The sequence below is a fragment of the Heterodontus francisci genome, chromosome 1, assembly GCF_036365525.1.
Source record: "Heterodontus francisci isolate sHetFra1 chromosome 1, sHetFra1.hap1, whole genome shotgun sequence".
NCBI lineage: Eukaryota > Metazoa > Chordata > Chondrichthyes > Heterodontiformes > Heterodontidae > Heterodontus > Heterodontus francisci.
The window spans coordinates 109,591,533-109,613,970 of record NC_090371.1 but is presented as its reverse complement, the minus strand read 5'-3'; the positions used below and the strand labels follow the sequence as shown (position 1 = coordinate 109,613,970).

The window sequence follows — 22,438 nt, the reverse complement described above, 5'->3', positions numbered from 1 at the left end:
TCTTACACCCAGGGACTTGCAAGAGGAAAATCTTCCCCAAAATTGTTTGCACTGGTTGGTGAATATATAAGATGGTTAGAAGATTTTTTCCACTAAAGGGATATTAGAACATGCACAACAAATGTAAAGTGTTATTGTGGCAAATGCAATAGCATCAAAGACATTATAGGGCAAATATTCATTCACATAGGGCCACTTGAAGTGGCGTTATGCAGTCTGTGTTGATTTCCTGGGACAGACAGTGCCATGGGCTGCTATCTACATGGCCCACATAGGTTTCTTCAATTATATCAATTGGGACTGTCATGTGGACCACGTGGTTAGCAGCTCATGGAATCGATGTAAGTCTTGGCGTAGTGCTAAGTGACCGAATTCATCCCCCAAAGCTTCATTTAAAAAGAAATGGATAATGAAGATTGTAAAAACATGCAGGGAAAGGCTGACCACTGGTTGAATGGTTATTAATTATCCACATGGTCTCGTCCAGTACTGTCATTTCTAGCATTCTAATAATATGTTGCCTTCTATCATACAATTGCAAGCTCCCTCCCTTATCAGAAATTAGCTTTAATGTATGTGATGAAAAGGATGTGTGAAAAGTAATGGCCTCAAGGAATAACTTTACAAGTCCATACCATCAGCAGGGAGCCGTGCCATGGGCTTTTACTTTTGTGACCAGTCTGCCTTGTGGGGACCTTATCAAAAGTCTTGCTAAAATCCATATAGATTAGATCAAATGCACTGCCCTCATCCATCCTCCTTGTGACCTCCTCAAAAAATTCAATCTTGTTAGTCAAAAACCACCTTCCCTTAAGAAATCCGTGCTGGAAGTTTGCATATGATACAAAAAATTGGCTGTGTGGTTGATATTGAAGAAGAAAGCAGTAGACTGCAGGAAGATATCAATGGACGAGTTAGGTTGACAGAACATTGGCAAATGAAGTTCAATCCAGAGAATTGTGAGGGAATGCATTTGGGGAAGGCTAACAAGTCAAAGGAATACACAACAAATGGTAGAATACTGAGAAGTGTAATGGAATAGAGAGACCTCAAAGTGCATGTCCACAGATCCCTGCAGGTGGCTGGACAGGTAAGTAAGGTGGTCAAGAAAGCATGCGGGATACTTGTCTTTATTAGCTGAGGCTTAGAATATAAGAGCTAGGAGGTTATGTTGACCTGTACAAAACACTAGTTAGGCCACAGGTGGAATACTGCATGCAGTTCTGGTCACTGCATTACAGGAAATATGTGATTGCACGAGAGAGGGTACAGAGGAGATTTACGAGGATGTTGCTTGGACTGGAAAGATTGGATAGGCTATGGTTGTTTACTTTGGAATAAAGAAGGCTGAGGGGAGACCTATCTGAAGTGCATAAAATTATGAGGGTTCTAGATAGAGTGGATAAGAAGGGCCTATTCCCCTTGATTGAGGGGTCCGTAACCAGGGGCACAGATTTAGGGTAAGAGGTAGGAGGTTTAGAGGGGATTTGAGTGAAAATGTTTTGACCCAGAGGATGGTGGGGGGAGGGGGGGGGCGGTGGAACTCACTGCCTGAAAGGGTGGTAGGGGCAGAAACCCTCTTAACATTTAAAAAGTAGTTGGATGTGCACTTGAAGTGTTATAACCTACAAGGCTGCGGACCTATGCATTAGGCTGGATAGCTACTTATCAGCTTTTGCAGACAAGATGGGCTGAATGGCCTCCTTCTGTGCTGTAAATTTCTATGATTCTAGGAAGGTTCCATTTGGCCCATCATGCTTGTGGCAGCTCTTTGAAGGAGTTTTCCAATTAGTCCCACTCCCTGGTCACTCCTCATCGGCCTCAAATATTTCCACTACTTATCCAATTCCCTTTCCAAAGTTACAATTGAATCTGCTTCCACACCAAAGAATAAGAACTCTTTTGATAAGAGTAGCACATATTTAAAGATTACTTTTTAATTTAAGGGCAAAATTACATTGATGGAAACAACTACATAATAGTTCTGGTGACCTTATACAAATGGCACAAGAACCAAATTAATATTTCCTCTTACAAAAGACAAATCTTTTCAAGACTGAGTCTTCCTATTGGGAACCTATTATAAAATCAGTCAGCAGGAACTATGACTAGCTTTATCTTTTTTTCTTCTTTTGTCCTCATCAATTTCTGCAGCTTTTGAACATTTTTGTTTAATCTGAGAGCACTGATGACATCATCAGTAGTAGTGGCTCAGAGAATTAACTGAGCCCAGCAGGTGAGGGAGCTAATTTAGCAGCAGTGGAGATACGCTGGTCAATTTTCACCTGTTTACCCCATTTTTTTGGAATGAATGGGGCCAAAGCTGAGTTTCCACAGGTGTCCAATCCAATGTGATTTTCGAGATCATCTAAATTTAGTCATCCAGCAGGCCTGCCAGACATAGGCAGGAACTTAGTAAATATATTTAAATGAGTATCCAATAAAAATAGGAAAGGGCATTGGGGATTGCACTAATTGCAGTCTTCCCCAGGTTCAGGGCCTCATTTACTGCACACACATCACCATGCCAACTTCTACAGGTGACCCTACTGCATTCCTGATTCCCAACAATTTTCATTCCATTACAGCCAAACTCCACTACAATCAGATCCATGGGTCAACTAGAATCCTCATTGGCCGGATTATTGATGTCCTCAAACAACAATTCCATAGCATGCACAGATGTTGGTGGCTTCTTTCAATGCAACTCAAAAAGACTGTTCCATTTTATCGTGGTTAGCGCCATAACTTTGCTATGTAACAGGTACAACACTTGGAGCCACCATAGGATGAGAACTACGGCAACTTACCAGCAGGGTCCAATACGTTGGAATTTTCAGCTGGATCTCAGTTCTGACAGCTGTGGCTCCTGCCAGAAACAGGCAGAAGCCTCATGAATAAATGCTAATCAGAGTTCAATGAAATGGTTATGACTCTTGATGCTAGTTTTGTTTCTGTCCGCTGGATTACCGTCAGCTCCTGTTCATGTCCACCAAGCATGTGTGGTAACATTCGGGGAGTTGATCATTTTGTGTGTACAGGAAAAGGATCTTTAGCTGCAATCAGCGAAAGCTGAAAGTAGGTTTGACACTCAGTTTCCGACAGTCATTTGTGGGCTTTGAGATTTTAAAGGCTTCCATATTTATTCTTGCTGCTTTGGAAGTTTCAAATATTTTTTCGAGTTGCTCAAAACTGCAGCATCTTTTAACTCCCTTTGCTTCCAACCTTCTTCTTTAGGGTGCTGTTACAGGCCCTTCAAAATTGGCTGCCCTATACCAGATTTGCCTCCCCAGATTGGCGAACTGTCTGTAAGGATTTGATTCGGGGTGGAAAAGAGCCTCCAGCTTTTATTTAATTTTTTTTAAAGACCGTGTACAATAGCGTTCCTTTAAAAATTCAAATTTCTTCTAAGGGCTTGAAGCCCTTTAAAAATGGTGCTGCGCCTGCGCAGTGGCACCGGATGCTGTTGCCGGGGACAGAGCGGCTGCCCCCTCTACGTCATCGTGGGCAGCCATCTCGCCCCTCCATTTAAATGAGCTCCTGCTCGGCGACGGCGGACCCAAGCTGGCGGACCGCCAACTTCAAAGCGTGCCACCGCGATTTGTGGCGCGCTCATAAAATTCAGCCCCTGGTTTGTATGTGTGTGAAGGTTGGTGCTTTGTTGTTCATTATTTTCATTAGTTTGGTTTAGGTACAATAAAACTAACCTCTTTCTTTGTTAACTCAAGAAAATCTGTCCAATTGGTTTTGTTATGAACATAGCAAGTAAGTAATCAAACACCTACTGAATTGGCCAGTATATCCACTTGAAGAAAGAAGTAAACCTGTTGTGATCAAACAAGGAGAGGGAAAAGAGGGAAGCCCTTCAACCCCTCCTCAATTGACCGTAACAGTGGAGAAACTAGTAGAAGACGGTGAACTCGACATACCAGAAATATTTCGACAACTTCGAAGTGAATAACCAGATATTACATTTCTCAATGGTTTGGACATTGAAGGGAGTCCCAAGTTTGTCTTCTTTAAGTAACAAAAATTTCTACAAAGAAATTGAAAATGAATATAAAAAAGTTTTAAAATTTTTGATGTTTATAATCAATATTTCTCAGCTTATAATTAAGTCAAGATATACTGTCCAGCAAAAATCCACCCCAAAATTAAAGATAGGGCCTGGTTCTGACCCACTCGGTATCCCTTCTAATCTTTCCTCAATGCTTACTGCTGTATATCCTACTCTGGTTTCCCACCCATTCAGGTTCTGTGACATCTATCACTGCCAATTTTAGCGCTCTTTCCAAGATAAGTCATGTTCTGTGCTGAATGAATGTAATTTCCAAGGGATGGCCAGCTCAAGCAAGAGAAATGATGAGTATCTAACAATATTTGAGAGAGTTTCTAATGTCTAAAACAAATCTTCTATGTAGTTGTTGTAGATGGAATCTAAACCTTCATGCCATGATCCCAGCATTACATTGCGAGTGTGCCCACCAGTGCCCATCACACTAGTCAGTCAGCATTAGTGTGGGGACCAATAGCAATTGGTTTACCAAAAAAACTGCTCATCTTCAAGGTTTCAGGCCACGTTGCTGTTTTCATACTATACAACAAGCTTTGAGCATACTAGACCGCAATAACATTTTTATTTAATATAATTTATCAAATCACTTGCTGCATTAATAAACTTAAAAGATTATAGTGTGTGGCATTTTACTGGAGCATTGCACTCTCGGATGTTTAGGATGAGCAACACAGCATCACAGGTGCCCGTCATCAGGCGTCACCCTCTCACTCTGTACGGAGGTAGAAAAACCTGTGGGAGATGTAACTGTGGCAGAATGAAGGAATGAAGGCAGCTTCCAGGATATCTTACACAGATATGCAATAAAGTCTTCTGGTGATCGCTTACGAACTGAACATTGATGGAGTGAAATCCCTTCCAATTGATCAATGCTCCAAGTTAATCTGAAGGCACCATGATTGCTTCATGTGTGCAGTCTATAACTCCCTGTACCTGTGGGAATCCAGTCACGGCAGCAAATGTGAGAGCCCTCTGTGTCTGACTGGCCTCATCATTGTCAAATTGGACACAAGTGGTGGCCTTGGCAAACATGCCTTTGGTCATTTAGGGAATACACTTTTGGGCAGCAGATTGTGAAATTCTGGAGATGTCACCAGCAGTTCCCTGGAAGGAGCCTGGAGCACAGAAATTCAGGGTGTGGTGATCTTGACAGTCATTGATAACGCATGCCCACCTGGCCCTTTTGGAAATAGGTCTTGTTCCAGGAGGCTGCAGATGTCAGCAACAACCTGCCACAAAGCCTGAGCCTCCTGATGCACTTTTGCTCACAAATCTCGAGATGTGTGTCAACCCTGTGTTGGGGGAGGGTTTCACCTCCTTTGAGCTGGAGCTCTGTGTCCATCCCTTCTGCCCTGTGGAGCAGCATGTGGCTGCAGAGAAAGCAGCTGCTGTTAATGATGTTGCTGCTCCTGCTGCTGCTGGTGTTGGTGTGGCTGCTCCTCTTATTCCTCATCAGAGGTCCATGCTATAGCTGCAGAAGCTGCAGTGACTGCAGGGAAGTGCAAATCAAAATGGGCAAAGTCCAAGAAAGGTGAAAAGACTTCCAAAAAGCTGGAAATCACCTCTAAAGCCATGAAAGTACACTTTCAGTACAAGTGCTGTGAGCACAAGTCTTTCACATAGGCATGACAGCAGCCATTCAATTTCTGTCTTGAAAGACTTTCCAGACAGTCAGTTTCATCGAACAATCATTCCCCACTGTGCTCACACCTTGATGACCCTGGCGAGTTCCACACAGCTGAGGGAAACCAGTGTGCTGGCTGTTGAAGCCAAAATCCTGGGTTAAAGGCACAATTAATTGAATATTTAAATATTTAAATGACTGGCATTACAGCTCCACCGGCATTTCTCACACACCTCACAAAGTGCCCCGGTAAAAGCCAGAAGTGAGCAGGATAATGTCGGGTTTCCTGCACCCGAACCAGTGCCCCTTAGCAGTTAAAATTATTCTCATTATCTCAGTTTTCTCTCTCCAAAGACGTTTCCAAACCTGCTGAGTGATTCCAGCATTTCTGTTTTTATTTCAGATATCCAGTGTCTGCAGTATTTTGCTTGAATATTACAGCTCACTTGGACCAAGTAAATACATTGATTTATTTTAACAAAGACTTACTTCCTGGAGTCCTTGTTCCATTTGTTTCTTAAGTATGTAAAAAACAAACAATTGGGATAGTATGTGCAAATCAGTTGACATGTCTCAGCATTGGGAGCCAGTACACGAGTAATATCATTTCCAGGAAAATCAACATCATGCAAAAGCGCCTTCTTGCAAACTGTAGATAAGATAAAATGAAAAAGACTTCAATAGATTGCAGAAATCCTACAATATTTTAAATGTCCAAGAAGGAAGAACAATGGGTGAAGATTTCTTCTGTGTGCTCTGAGTAATGAAATTATTAACTCATTTATAAAGATTGGATTTACCATTTCATTACACATAGTGGAGAGGAAAGTTTCCTCCTATTCTGTATATTTTAAAGTATTGATAGCTATTTGGTCAGTCTGCAGTTCTTTGGGTTACCAGCAATAGCCCAATCTGCTCAGGGATTTCTTATTGTTAACGGTAATCAAAAAGCTAAACTGTTTTCACCACTCCTCCCCTCAAGGTATTGCTGCAGTGTGATAGCAGATGCTATCAGCCACTTTTCAGTAATTTGTTGAAGTCAAACTCTCCATTCTCCATTCTCCATTGATGAGACTAGTCAGTGAAGCATAGATTTTCCTCTTTTGTATTATTATTGTCAGAATGGCAAATAGCAGGTTTTAGAAACATAAAAAATAGGAGCAGGATTCGGCCATTCGACCCTTCAGGCCTGCTCCGCCATTCAAAAAAGATCATGGCTGATTATCTAATTCGGTACCCTGTTCCTGCTTTCTCCCCATATCCCTTGATCCTTTTGGCATTAAGAAATATATCTATCTCCTTCTTGAATATATTTAATGACTTGGCCTCCACTGCCTTCTGCGATACAGAATTGCACAGGTTCACCACCCTCTGAGTGAAGAAACTTCTCCTCATCTCGGTTCTAAATGGCATATCCCGTATCCTGAGACTGTGACCCCTGGTTCTGGACTCCCCAGCCATCGGGAACATCCTCCCTGCATCTAGCCTGTCGAGTCCTGTTAGAATTTTATAGGTTTCTATGAGATCCCCTCTCATTCTTCTAAACTTTAGTGAATATAGGCCTAGTCGACCCAATCTCTCCTCATACGTCAATCCTGCCATCCCAAGAATCAGCCAAGTAAATTTTCTTTGCACTCCCTCCATGGCAAGAACATCCTTCCTCAGATAAGGAGACCAAAACTGCACACAATACTCCAGATGTGGTCTCACCAAGGCCCTTTATACCTGCAGTAAGACATCCTGGCTCCTGTACTCAAATCCTCTTACAAAAGAGGGCCAACATACCATTCGCCTTCATAATTACTTGCTGCACCTGAATGTTTGCTTTCAGCAACTGGTGTACAAGGACACCCAGGTCTCATTGCACCTCCCTCTTTCCCAATCTATCACCATTCAGATAATAATCTGCCTTTCTGTTTTTACAAACAAAGTGGATATCTTTGACCTCCTTGTCTCAAGAGACAATGGGTAAGCGCCTGGAGGTGGTCAGTGGTGTGTGGAGCAGCGCCTGGAGTGGCTATAAAGGCCAATTCTAGAGTGACAGACTCTTCCACAGGTGCTGCAGAAAAATTTGTTTGTTGGGGCTGTTACACAGTTGGCTCTCTCCTTGCGCCTCTGTCTTTTTTCCTGCCAACTGCTAAGTCTCTTCGACTCGCCACACTTTAGCCCCACCTTTATGGCTGCCCGCCAGCTCCGGCGAACGCTGGCAACTGATTCCCACGACTTGTGATCAATGTCACAGGACTTCATGTTGCGTTTGCAGACGTCTTTAAAGTGGAGACATGGACGGCCGGTGGGTCTGATACCAGTGGCGGGCTCGCTGTACAATGTGTCTTTAGGGATCCTGCCATCTTCCATGCGGCTCACATGGCTAAGCCATCTCAAGCGCCGCTGACTCAGTAGTGTGTATAAGCTGGGGATGTTGGCCGCCTCGAGGACTTCTGTGTTGGAGATACGGTCCTGCCACCTGATGCCAAGTATTCTCCGGAGGCAGCAAAGATGGAATGAATTGAGACGTCGCTCTTGGCTGACATACGTTGTCCAGGCCTCGCTGCCATAGAGCAAGGTACTGAGGACACAGGCTTGATACACTCGGACTTTTGTGTTCCGTGTCAGTGCGCCATTTTCCCACACTCTCTTGGCCAGTCTGGACATAGCAGTAGAAGCCTTTCCCATGCGCTTGTTGATTTTTGCATCGAGAGACAGGTTACTGGTGATAGTTGAGCCTAGGTAGGTGAACTCTTGAACCACTTCCAGAGCGTGGTTGCCAATATTGATGGATGGAGCATTTCTGACGTCCTGCCCCATGATGTTCATTTTCTTGAGGCTGCTGGTTAGGCCAAATTCATTACAGGCAGCCGCAAACCTGTCGATGAGTCTCTGCAGGCACTCTTCAGTGTGAGATGTTAAAGCAGCATCGTCAGCAAAGAGGAGTTCCCTGATGAGGACTTTCCGTACTTTGGACTTCGCTCTTAGACAGGCAAGGTTGAACAACCTGCCCCCCTGATCTTGTGTGGAGGAAAATTCCTTCTTCAGAGGACTTGAACGCATGTGAAAGCAGCAGGGAGAAGAAAATCCCAAAAAGTGTGGGTGCGAGAACACAGCCCTGTTTCACGCCACTCAGGATAGGAAAGGGGTCTGATGAGGAGCCACCATGTTGAATTGTGCCTTTCATATTGTCATGGAATGAGGTGATGATACTTAGTAGCTTTGGTGGACATCTAATCTTTTCTAGTAGTCTGAAGAGATCACGTCTGCTGACGAGGTCAAAGGCTTTGGTGAGATCAATGAAAGCAATGTAGAGGGGCATCTGTTGTTCGCGGCATTTCTCCTGTATCTGACGAAGGGAGAACAGCATGTCGACGGTCGATCTCTCTGCACGAAAGCCACACTGTGCCTCAGGGTAGACGCGCTCGGCCAGCTTCTGGAGCCTGTTTAGAGCGACTTGAGCAAAGACTTTCCCCACTATGCTGAGCAGGGAGATTCCACGGCAGTTGTTGCAGTCACCGCGGTCACCTTTGTTTTTATAGAGGGTGATGATATTGGCATCGCGCATGTCCTGAGGTACTGCTCCCTCGTCCCAGCACAGGCATAGCAGTTCATGTAGTGCTGAGAGTATAGCAGGCTTGGCACTCTTGATTATTTCAGGGGAAATACTGTCCTTCCCAGGGGCTTTTCCGCTGGCTAGAGAATCAATGGCATCACTGAGTTCCGATTTTGTTGGCTGTATGTCCAGCTCATCCATGACTGGTAGAGGCTGGGCTGCGTTGAGGGCAGTCTCAGTGACAACATTCTCCCTGGAGTACAGTTCTAGGTAGTGCTCCACCCAGCGGTCCATTTGTTTGCGTTGGTCAGTGATTATGTCCCCTGATTTAGATTTGAGGGGGGCGATCTTCTTGATGGTTAATGTGATGATAACCTCACATTTATCCACATTATACTGCATCGGCCATGAATTTGCCCACTCACCCAACTTGTCCAAATCACATTGGAGCCTCTTTGCATTCTCCTCACAGCTCACTCCACCCCCGCACCACCCACCACACCCCCCCCCCCGACCCCCCACCCCCAGCTTTGTGTCGTCTGCAAACTTGGAAATGTTACATTTAGTTCCCTCACCCAAGTCATTAATATATATTGTGAATAGCTGGGGCCCAAGCACTGATCCCTGCGGTACCCCACTAGTCACTGCCTGCCACCCGGAAAAAGACTCGTTTATTCCTACTCTCTTTCCTGTCTGTCAACCAATTCTCAATCCATGCCAGTATATTACTCCCAATCCCATGTGGTTTAATTTTACTCACTAATCTCTTATGTGGGACCTTATCAAAAGAACAAAGAACAATACAGCACAGGAACAGGCCATTCGGCCCTCCAAGCCTGTGCCGATCTTGATGCCTGCCTAAACTAAAACCTTCTGCACTTCCGGGGACCATATCCCTCTATTCCCTTCCTATTCAGGTATTTGTCAAGATGCCTCTTAAACGTCGCTATCATATCTGCTTCCACCACCTCCCCCGGCAGCAAGTTCCAGGCACTCACCACCCCCCGTGTAAAGAACTTGCCTCGCACATCCCCTCTAAACTTTGCCCCTCGCACCTTAAACCTATGTTCCCGAGTAACTGACTCTTCCACCCTGGGAAAAAGCTTCTGACTATCCACTCTGTCCATGCCGCTCATAACTTTGTAAACCTCTATCGTGTCGCCCCTCCACCTCCGTCGTTCCAGTGAAAACAATCCGAGTTTATCCAACCTCTCCTCATAGCTAATGCCCTCCAGACCAGGCAACATCCTCTTCTGTACCCTCTCCAAAGCCTCCACGTCCTTCTGGTAGTGTGGCGACCAGAATTGCACACAATATTCCAAGTGTGGCCTAACTAAAGTTCTGTACAGCTGCAGCATGACTTGCCAATTTTTATACTCTTTGCCCCGACCGATGAAGGCAAGCATTCTGAAAAGCTTTCTGAAAACCCAAATACACCACGTCCACAGGTTCTCCCTTATCTATTCTACTAGTTACATCCTCAAAAAACTCCAGTAGATTTGTTAAGCATGATTTCCCTTTCGTAAACCCATGCTGGCTTTGCCCAATCCCGTTTATGCTTTCCAGATACTCTAGATATTCCAGGTATTTAGACAGATGAAATGGAAGTGAACTACTTACAAGCAATTTTACTCTGTCAGATCACAAGTACAACTTCAGGTGTGAGTTTGGTGGATCTAAAAATCAGACTGGTAGTGGAAGAGGAAAAGTGCACCCTAGTCAAATTTGCACGTTAAAGGGTGCTCTTAATCTCATGTACTCTGGACATTATAACTTTGGAAATTGGTGTGCCGATCTGATATGCTCCCAAAAACCTAATAGAATGAAGTACCTGCCTACTTGATGTGGATGCGCCTCACACTGCTGGTCCTACCTACTGGAAAATACATTGGGATGCAAATCTATCTTTTGCTCCCCAAGTTACCTTAAAACCCACCTCTTCGACTAAGCTTTTGATAATCTGCCCTATTATCTTGTTACATGGTTCAGTGTCATATTTTGTTAGATAACGCTCCTGCACAGCAGCTTGAGATATTTTATTACATTAAAGGTGCTATATAAATGCAAGTTGTTGTTGTTGCCCTGATATGCCCAAAGTCAGGTAATAAACTGAGGTAAGTGCTGCTTTAAATGTCAGCAGTCTATTTAACCATGGTAGACATTGCAGACAAGCCTGATCGTCTCCTCAGCCAGCATTAACAGTTGAACACTTTCCAGCAGAGCTCAATGAACAGCAAACCCTGGATGATTTTCCCCAGGAACACAGAGACTAACTGTAAAGCACACCATCCTGACTTGGAACTATCTCGCCGTTCCTTCATTGTCGCTGGGTCAAAATCCTGGAACCCCCTTCCTAATAGCACTGTGGGTGTACCAACCTCACATGGACTGCAGCGGTTCAAGAAGGCAGCTCACCACCACCTTCTCAAGGGCAATTAGGGATGGGCAATAAATGCTGGCCTGGCCAGTGATGCCGACATTCCATGAATGAATAAAAAAAAAGTTTACTACCATCGCAAATGAGCACACAACACAAATCTAACTTGGAACCTTCTAGGTTTATGTGGTTCAGTAGGAACAGAGGAACATAGGAAATAGGAGCAGGACTAGGCTTTTTGGCCTGTCGAGCCTGCTCTGCCTGTCAACTAGATCATGGCTGATCATCTACCTCAACGCCACTTTCCTGTGCTATCCCCATATCCCTTGATGCCATTAGTATCTGAAAATCTATCGATTTCTGTCTTGGACATGCTCAACGATTGAGCTTCCACAGCCCTCTGGGGTGAGAATTCTCACAGATTCACCACCCTCTGAGTAAAGAAATTCCTCCTTATCTCAGTCCTAAATGGCCTGTCCCTATTCTAAGACTGTGGCCCCTGGTTCTAGACTCACCAGCCAGAGGAAACATCCCATCCACATCTACCCTGTCACGCCCTGTAAGAATTTTGTAAGTTTCAATGAGATCACCTCTCATTCTTCGAAACTCTAGAGAATACAGGCCCAGTTTCTGCAATCTCTCCTCATAAGACAGTTCCCCATCCCAGGGATCAGTCTGGTGAACTTCCGTTGCACTCCCTCTATGGTAAGTATATCCTACCTTAGATAAGGCGACCAAAACTGTACACAATTCTCCAGGTGTGGTCTCACCAAGGATCTATACAACTGCACCAAGACATCTTTACTCCTGTATTCAAATCCCCTTGCAATCAAGGCCAACATATCATTTGCCTTCTTAATTGCTTGTTGCACCTGTATACTAGCTTTTAGTAACTCATGAACAAGGACACCCTGGTCTCTTTAGACAGCAACACTTCCCAATCTCTCACCATTTAAGAAATACTCTGTTGTTTGGTTTTTTTCTACCAAAGTGGATCACTTCGCACTTATTCACATTATATTTCATCTGCCATGTTCTTGACCACTCACTTAATCTGTTCAAATCCCTTGAAGCCTCCTTGCATCGTTCTCACAACTTACATTCCCACCTCGTTTTGTGTCAACAGCAAAGTTGGAAATATTACATTTGGTCCCCACATCCAAATCATTTATATAGATTGTGCACAGCTATGGCCCAAGCACTGATTCTTGCGCTACCCCACTAGTAACAGCCTGCCATCCTGAGAATGACCCATTTATTCCTACTCTCTGCTTCAGTCTGCTAACCAATTCTCAATCCATACCAGTATATTACCACCATCCAATGTGCTCTAATTTTGTTTACCAGCTTCCTGTGTGGGACCTTATCAAAAGCCTTCTGAAAATCCAAATACACCACATCCACTGCTTCTCCTTTATCTATGCTACAAGTAATGTCCTCTAAAAACCCCAACAGGTTTGTGAAACATGGTTTCCCTTTCATAAATCCTTGTTGACTCTGCCCAATCATTTAACTATTTTCCAAGTGTCCAGTCATCACATCCTTTATATTAGGTTCTAACATTTTCCCTACTACTGATGTCAAACTAACAGGGCTGTAGTTCTCCATTTTCTCTCTTGCTCACTTCTTAAATAGTGGGGTTACATTTGCTACTTTCCAGTCTGCAGGAACCCTTCCAGAGTCTATAGAATTTTGAAAGATAACCACCAATGCATCCACTGTCTCTATAGCCACTTTCTTCAATACTCTGGAATGTAGCTCATCTGGTCCAGGGGATTTATCAACCTTCAATCCAGTTAATTTTTTGAGTACCACCTCTTTATTGATGCTAATTTCTTTTTCTTCCCCATTTTTACAAGTCCCCAGTATTTCTGGGAGATTTTCTGTAGCTTCCTCTGTGAAGACAGACACATAGGGTTGAATTTTATTCTGGTCAGATGGGAGCCATACACGGACCGAAAAGTCAGTGATGATCCAGCCTCAGCCTGGCCTGGGGATCCAGTCCGGATTTTACTGTCCCCAGGCCCATAATAGGTCTGAGGCGGGACTTCCACCTCATTGAGGCAGGAAATCACGCCTAATGGAGCTGCAGGCCAATCGGCAGGCTGGCAGCTCTTAGTCCCAAGAGTGGTGACGACAGCTGAGACTGCAATGTAACTTCGCGAAGAAGAGGAAGGACAGCCCCGTGTAAAGGTAGGTTTTTGGGGCCTCGCCGGGGGTAATCAGTCGGGCCCCGGCAAGGCAAGGGAGGTCGATTGGGAGGGTCGGGGCGTGTTGGACGTTGGGGGTAATTAGGGCATTGGGGGCGGCCCTCCATCGGACACAAGGTGCCTGATAAGGAGGGGCACCCCACCCTCCTGCCAGGCCGTCAGAGAGCTGCCTGCTTTTGTCAGGTGGCTTTTCTCAGGCCTGAGCTGCCCAATTGGCCAAGGATAAAATCCCCGTGGCAGCGGGCGAAAGCTGTTAAGTGGCCGTCAATTGTCCACTTAAGGGCCTTGATTGGCCTGGAGCGGACGGGCCATTTCCCGCCATCGCCACCCCGTGCAAAATGGCGGCGGAAGAGGAAGCGGGTCAGGAAGGGCCCCCCGAGCCTCCCACTCCATTTTACGCCCCCTCCCCGCCACCATCCCGCTCTTTTGGGGGAGGGGTGTAAAATTCCGGCCAAGTAATTGTTTAGTCTCTCCACCATTTCCCCATTCTCCACCACAACTTCTCCTGTCTCCGCCTGTAATGGACCCACATTTGTCCTTGCTAATCATTTCCTTTTCACATACCTAAAGAAGCTTTTACAGATTGCTTTTATGTTTCTCATTAGATTGCATTCATACTCGCTTTTCCCTTTCTTTATCAGTTTCTTGGACCTCTTTTGCTGGATTCTAAATTGCTCCCAATCCTTGGGATTACCACATTTTCTGGCGACTTTATAAGCCATTTCCTTTGTTCTAATGCAATCGTTAACTTCTTTTGTTAGCCACGGTTGATTCACCTTTCCTGTTGGGTTTTTGTGTCTTAGAGGAATGAATATTTGCTGTAAACCATGTAAATACTTCTTCAAATACTAGCCATTGCCTGTCTACCATCAAATCTTTTCATATATTTTTCCAATCCACCATAGCTAACTTGGCTATGGCTAGCTCCCAGACCTTCATAGTTTCCTTTGTTCAGGTTTAAGACCCTAGTTTCAGAATGAACTATATCACTGTCAAGCTTAATATAAAATTCTATCATATAGAGGTCACTATTTCCTAATGGCTCCTTTACAGCAAGGTTATTAATTTGCCCTTTCTCATTACATAATACTGAACCTAAAATAGCTTGATCCCTAGTTGATTCCTCACTTACATTTAACATAATGGCATCAGGTGAACTCACAAGTGACATTTCAGTCATATAAAGGAGGTTACTTCTCAGTCTCTAACTGCCCCAAAGACAGTCTTAAATTACTTACATAAATAATGCAATTGTTATTTTTGTTCCATAATTCTGAAATGTCGAACATACCAAATTTTGGGCTGCATTTTAAGACTTCGAAATAGGCAGCAGGTGTAAAGAAATCTGGCCCGCACGCACGGAGACCACATCATGGAGCTGCCGTGATTTCAAACGTGGCTGCTCATTTGCATGACTGTGGCACCCGCCCCTCTGATGACACGGAGGGGGCGGGCAAGCCGTCGCCGGCAACAGCGTCCGGCGCCAATGCGCAGGCACCCATGCCATTCTTAAAGGGATTACAGCCCTCAATGTGCATTTGAATTTTAAAGGGTCGGTTACAGTCACATTTACAAAATGAATAAAATATGCACTCTCCCACCTCCCATCCCTCCAATGTCATATCACAACATTCCTGCCGTTTCCTCCCCCGCGCCCGAAATTCGTAACGTGAAATTTGACCTTCCCCCCCCACCCCCACAACGTTCGGAACCTTTGTCCTTTACCCCTTCCCCCCCACCGCAGACCAATCCGAGGCATTCTAATCCCGCTCCCCTCCTTCCGCACAGAGGAAAACATCTCCTCCCCCCTCCCCACACGTGTCATGCCACATTTCCCCCAAAGGGGATTCGAAGATGCAGCACTGCAGCCTCGCCACTGCCAAGATCGGTGTGGGGCCTGCCGCCGTTGGGCCTCCTCCATACCAATCTTCATTGCCCACCCACCCCCCGCCTGCCATTCCCGGTGGCGGAGAGGCTTTAAAATCTCGCCCACCAACTCTGAATAAAACTGGAGGCCAACTGAGTTCAATCAGTTATTCCAAATATGTATACACATTTATACAATGCTTACGGTCATGCTGTTAAAAATCAGCTCTGACTAATTCATTTTGTACAACAAAAGATTGAATCAGGCATTCCTTTACCTGCAGCAGATAATCCACATCCATTTAAGGAAAATCCAGATACAACATTTTCAAGAATATTAATTCTTGGTGGAATTCCTTTTTCACTCTTTTTAAGATAGCAGATCTGACTAAAGGGGACAAAATAAGCACACAGTAAACTTCTCTATGTTCTAGCAATCCAATGAGACAAAGATACAACCTCATGTTTGTAGACACTTTATTTGCTTATTGCACTTCCATCTTTGTGGCTTGCTGATAAATCAATGATTCTATAGGTTCCTGTATTTATTCTAGTTCTAGACTGACTGTGAACATGTGAAAACAAAAGCAGGATTCAGGACTGGTTACATCAATTTTGCTTAGATATGGATTTATAAATTTATGAACCTACCGCTGAACAACATTATGGTAATCTTGTGTTACATATGTGAAGAACTGGCAATGGCGATCCTCCGTACACTCTTCTTGACAATCCTGATATTTCTTCACATCAACTGTGCTTATAAGAAGTCATTCCCCAGAAAATCCAATCCCTCATAAACATTGGAAGCACAGGCTGTGAAATTATTTGAAAATGAGTTTGAATATGCACTGTAAAACTCTCTGTTTATGTAAATAGTTATTTGTTATAAAAACTTTGGTGATAAAAGAAATAAATAAATCTAAAAACCCATCAGATACATGAAAGGATAAAGCTGACCAGGGCTCCCATTCTGGTACTAAGATCACTGATACTCCAATTTAATAACAGTGATACAATATATTGGCTCAACAAAACATATCTGTATGTTATTCATATAGTTGATGTCAAGAAGGTTTACAGTGAATGATACAATTGGGTACCAGGACAAATTATATTTAGATGAATACATTAGAGAGTCTTGCTCTTCTTTCCTGACAGTTACTTACCAACCTCTTGTCAATGGTTACAATTAGAGTATCTATCATCTATTCATATATCAAAATAAAAGCCTTATGTCAGCTTGTATTCCTGTCTAAAGAAAAATCGTACTTCCTGTTGGCAGTTTTTCCCATTATAAATTCCTATGCTATTTATAATATATATTATTTATTTATAATAGCTTATGTAAACTCGTCACACATTAATTACACATTATCAGTGATAATGAAGCATTTATTTTGATTTTCAGCTCCCAGCTCCTCAACCTATAGTAGAGAAAGTCCTCTGCTCCAAAGTGACTTAGTATTTGTAAAAAGAAATGACAGGTAATTATTTCCCGAGTGTTTCACCTGTTATCAGAACAAAATGTTAATGGAGAGGTTAGCACCAGGGAATTAATAAATTTAAATAGCAGGGAACACACCAACAAATCAATAAATTTATGAAGCCCAACAGACACCAGTAAACTAATCAATTCATAGACCAGCAAGTACAGCAATTATTGGAGCAGTAGGCAGGATTGGAGTAATCAGCAAATCACTAGAAAATTAATAAACAAGTAGAGCCAGTAAACTAATACGATAGACTGAATTTTACCCAAAGAGACAAAGTTCTGACACTGGGGTTCAAATTGGATCATGCAGGTGCACCGGTGGGTGGAGGGGCATCATCAAGGATATTGAGCCAATTAAGGACCGGCAGCCTGAGCAACAGCTGGCATCACTGCAGTACATCCGCAAGGCTGAGAGTTGCATGGACAACTTTTGATAGATGTGGCCACCCCGCAGCTTACGGGTATACAGGCAGAGCGGGAATGGGTGCCCGCCAGGCAGTCAGAGGGCTGGATTTAATGAGCCCACCACCGGGAGTGGAAAACCAAGGCATTCCTGTGTGTCACATGTGCGGCCGCACCACCGTGTTTTACATAATGGAGGCGCTGGTCACCCCCAATCATGTGGTGGGCGTGGGAGGCAAAACACTAATCACAGCATCATCTGAGAGTGGATCAGGTGCTGGAGCCATTTTTAAAAGTCAGCCAGCCCTGCATTGGCTCCTGCTTGCAGACTACTGAAGGGCAGTTTACTGTTCGGCATAAAAAGTCACAGCACTGTTTCCTTCAACAATCAAACCCTCCCCCACCCAACCCCCCAGGAATGGTGAAAAGGATGACAGAGATTAGACCAAGGGGGGACCCACGCTTCAGTGATGCCTCCCTGCTGATTCTCCGCCAGGCTGCAAGGGAAAGGTGAGAGGTTCTCTTCCCCCGAAATGGCAAGAAGACGTCCTCCTGCCTGACCAAGCAAGCCTGGGTGATGATCGCAAAGGAGGTCAGCAGCTGTGGGGGTCTGCTGACATAACTTGGTCCAGTGCAGGAAGAGGGTCAATAACTTCCTGCATTCAACTAAGGTGAGTGCTCTGTTCCAATGCTCTTTCTGGTGTATGCATGTCACAGGGTGTGCGACATTGGGAGGGTGCCTCTGCCAGCTTGATGACAGACAGCTTATAACCTCATCATGACAGATGCATGGCTGCATCTGGGACAAACGCCACCCTTGTTCATAGCTCAGCCCCAGTAAATCCCATGACAGCATGTGTTATCATGAGAAATATCAGATCCTCCAGTTGGGGCCAATGGACCCACAGTAGCAGAACAGTCATGATGAAATGTATGCTAATTTATAATGGGCTGAATTTAGTACCCCCACAGGCATCGAGGTCCATGGCGAGGAGGCCTGACGATCGCTCCGGAGGAGACCTGCTCCTGACCCCAACGCCGTGAGGGCCCGGCCCAATCTTCATGGAGGCAGAGAGGCCTCGTAGTGGCACCCCCTGCCCCCTCCCCCAGCTGCTTGGTGACAGGCCCAGCATTTACAAATTTAAATCAATTTGCATACCAAAGTTAATTGCATGCCCGCTGTCGCTTCCAGTCCTGCTGCGAACGTCATGCCAGTGGCTGGCAATCCTGCATCTTCCAATCCCCGTCCAGGGAATCGAGGTGCCACACTGGTTGGGAGGTGGGAGCAGGTCATTTATTCTGTGCGGGAGATAGGGATGAGCAGCGATAAAGTCTTCTCATCGGTGGAGGGGATGTTGCAAAGGGGTAAAGTTTATGCACTTTGTTGCGGGGGTGGGGAATGGTCATTTGGAAAAGGAAAGTGTTTTGAGCTGGAGAGGGCAACCATTCAATTTTATGATCATTGGGGGAAGCAGGTGGGAGAAGGCCAAAAGTACTGCATCTGTTTTTATTATTGTCTTCCAAAGTCTTAAAATCTGCCGGAAGAGCTCAACGCCCTTTAAAAATGGCATCAGCGCCTGCGCACAGGCATTGCCAGTGATGGACGGGCCGCCCCCTCCACGAGATCAGGGGAGGCAGGCTGCCCAGTCCATTCAAATGAGCCGCCACACTGAAGATTGCGGCGGCTCACTGCCATGCGGCCGGTACGGGCCGGGCACCACTTCCTTCGCCACCCCGCCACCGATCTAGGCAGCATCAGATGATGATTCTGGCCAGTGGCTCCATCCTTCCTCTTGCAGGAGAATACTGCCCATAACAGGAGGGAGGCGGCCAGAACTAGTGAAGGGGTCCCTGACATACATCCTCTTAGGCAGGCCGAGGAAGAGGTTGTAGAACTAACAGGGAGCCAAGGCAGATGCACAATACCTGACGGGGAGACCGGGTCACTGCGCAAGAGAGTAATTATTGCCATTCATCAGAATTTAAGAATGAACTCAGAGGATGCACTATCCCATGGCTCTCTTGCACCTTCCATCGGTGCAGATACTTTCACCATGGTGAGTTTCCGCTTGGCTGTAGAATCAGGGTCACAAGCTGGTGAGAGCACCACACACGTGCCCGAGCAGCTGATGGAGGCTATGAGAGCTGAGGCCTCTGACAGTGGTCTGTGGGTGTCCAGGCCCATGCTGAGCCCCGGGCTGATGACAAGCCTCTGGTGTCGGCACCACAGGGCATGCTGGAGTTGCAGAGAGAGGTAAGGCAACATCTGGCAATGATGCCAGAGGCCATGCGCAGTCATGAGCGGGCAATGGAGGAGTCCATCCATGCATGACTTTTGCCATGTCCCAGGCATACAAGCACATGGCTTCATCCATCGAGGGGTTGGCGGCCCTCAGAGAGCCAGATTCCACTGATGTGCTCTAAGAAATATCCCCTCAATCTCTTTTGCACCAAGGAGAACAATCCCAGCTTCTCCAACCTAACCTTGTAGTTAAAATCCCTCATCCCTGGAACCATTCTGGTAAATTTCCTCTGCTCCCTCTCAAGTGCCCTCACATCCTTCCTAAAGTGTGGTGACCTCAACTGGATGCAATATTCCAGTTGGGGCCTAACCAAAGCTTTATAAAGGTTCAGCATAACTTCTCTGCTTTTGTACTCAATACCTTATTTATAAAACCCAAGATCCCATATGCTTTGCTAACTACTCTCTCAATATCACGTGCCACCATCAAAGATGAACCCTATGAGCTGAATTTTATAGCCCCCACGACATTGGGGGTCACGGCAGAGGGGGCCAGAAATGGCCCACCACAGGCCTCAACTTCGGGAAGGCCCAGCTCGATATTGCCAGCAGCAGGAAGGCCTCGTGGCGGCTCGCCTGCAGCTCGGCGATGGGACTGAAATTTACATGGGTAAATTAATTAAAATTAACTAATTAATGACTTACCTGCTCCTGTCATCCGTTCCACTCTGATACTGCTGCCAGTGGCCGGCACACCCGAGCTTTCAGATCTCCGTCCGGAGATCTGAGGCATAATGCTGGTGGGGAGGGGGGAGCAGGTAAGTATTTCAGTGCAGGAAGGGGGAGTGGGGTCAACCTAATATGATTGGTGTAGTGAATGGTGGGAAGGAGTGAAATTAAAAGATTGTGAACTTTAGTGGGGGAAAAGGTCAAGTACACAAGATAAGTATTTTGGGGGGAGGAGATGGCAAGGAACGAGTGTATGGTTAGTGGGGAGGGGTGGGTGAGGGGCTAGAAACATGTATTTAATTTTTTTAAATAAATGTTAATGCACTATCGGCTTTAAAACTTTAAATTGTAATGTAGAGCTCGAAGCCCTTTAAAAACGGCAATCGGCGCCTGCGCAGTGGCACCTGGTGCCATTGCTGGGACGGACTGGCCACCCCCTCTTTGCTGGGACGGACCGGCCACCCACTCTTTGCTGGGACGGACCAGCCACCTCCTCTTTGCTGGGACGGACCGGCCACCCCCTCTTTGCTGGGACGGACCAGCCATCTCCTCCACGTCATCAGGGGTGGGGACGGCAATCTGCCCTGGTTATTTAAATGAGCAGCCACATTGAATATTGCACCGGCCCCACGATGTCTGGTCTGCATAAGCGGACTGCAATTTTTGAAGCTCACTGCCAAGATCAGTGGCGAGCTTGTAAACTCCAGCCCTATGTCTCTGTGCACTCTTTAGAGCTGGGCCATTAAGTCTATATAGCCTCTTCCTATCCTTTCTGCCAAATGCATCACCTCACATCTCACTGTATTAAATTCCATCCACCACTTGTCTGTTCATTCTGCTAAATTATGTGCTGTTGCAGTCAATTTGTATTATCCTCACTATCTGCCACACCTCCAAGTTTGGTATTATCAGCAAATATTGAAATTTTACTCTGTATTCCAATATCCAGGTAATTTATATATATCCACAAAGCAATGACACTTGGGAACATCGCTGTCTATCATCCTTTTACCACGACTCATTGTTTTCTGTCTTTAAGCCAATTAGTTATCCAAGTTGACACTGACCCTGCGATTCCATAAACCTCAATTTTGTTAACCAATCTTTTATGTAGTAATTTGTCAAGCATTATTAAAATCCATGGAGAGATCTATTGCAATCCTTTCATCAACCTTCTCTGTTTCTTTATCAAAAAATTCAATTAGGATTTTGTTTTATTCGTTGCATTGGATGTGGCATCGCTGGCAAGGCCAACATTTGCTGCCCCTCCCTAATTGCCCTTGAGAAGGTGGTGGTGAGTGGCCTTCTTGAACCACTGCAGTCCATCTGATGTGGGTACACCCACAGTGCTGTTAGGGAGTGAGTTCCAGGATTTTGAACCAGCGATAGTGAAGGAACTGTGGTATATTTCCAAGTCAGGATGGTGTGTGGCTTAGAGGGGAACTTGCAGAAGGTGGTCTTCCCATGCATCTGCTGCCCTTGTGCTTCTAGGTGGAAGAGGCCACGGGTTTGCAAGGTGCTGTTCAAACTGAGCATCAATGAGCAGGTTATTGCTGTTAAAATGCCATTTGATAGCACTGTCGATGACACCTTCCATCACTTTGCCGATGATCGAGAGTAGATTGATGGGGCGGTAATTGACCGGATTGGATTTGTCCTGCTTTTTGTGGACAGAACATACCTGGGTAATTTTCCACATTGTTCGATAGATGCCAGTTTTGCAGCTGTACTGAAACAGCTTGGCTAGAGGCGTGGCTAGTTCTGGAGTACAAGTCTTCAGTAGCACAGCCAGGATCTTCTCAGGGATGTTAGTCGAGCACAATCTGCCTATCACAAATCCATACTGGCTCTCCTTAATTCGCCTAACTTCTCCA

At 45.3% G+C, this 22,438-nt stretch overlaps 1 protein-coding gene across 1 annotated transcript in view; it reads right to left on the bottom strand.

Moving 5' to 3' along the window:
- The window catches only part of LOC137363975 (coagulation factor XI-like), a 79,041-nt gene that overhangs the window by 34,481 nt on the left and 22,122 nt on the right, over positions 1–22,438 (bottom strand). Inside the window, exons 7-11 of the mRNA XM_068027619.1 lie at positions 20,362–20,490; positions 16,348–16,460; positions 15,975–16,084; positions 6,189–6,348; positions 3,930–4,036 (exon numbers count right to left, since the gene is read on the bottom strand). Coding sequence (XP_067883720.1) covers positions 3,930–4,036; positions 6,189–6,348; positions 15,975–16,084; positions 16,348–16,460; positions 20,362–20,490 — 619 coding nt within the window. The remainder of the gene's footprint in view (positions 1–3,929; positions 4,037–6,188; positions 6,349–15,974; positions 16,085–16,347; positions 16,461–20,361; positions 20,491–22,438) is intronic.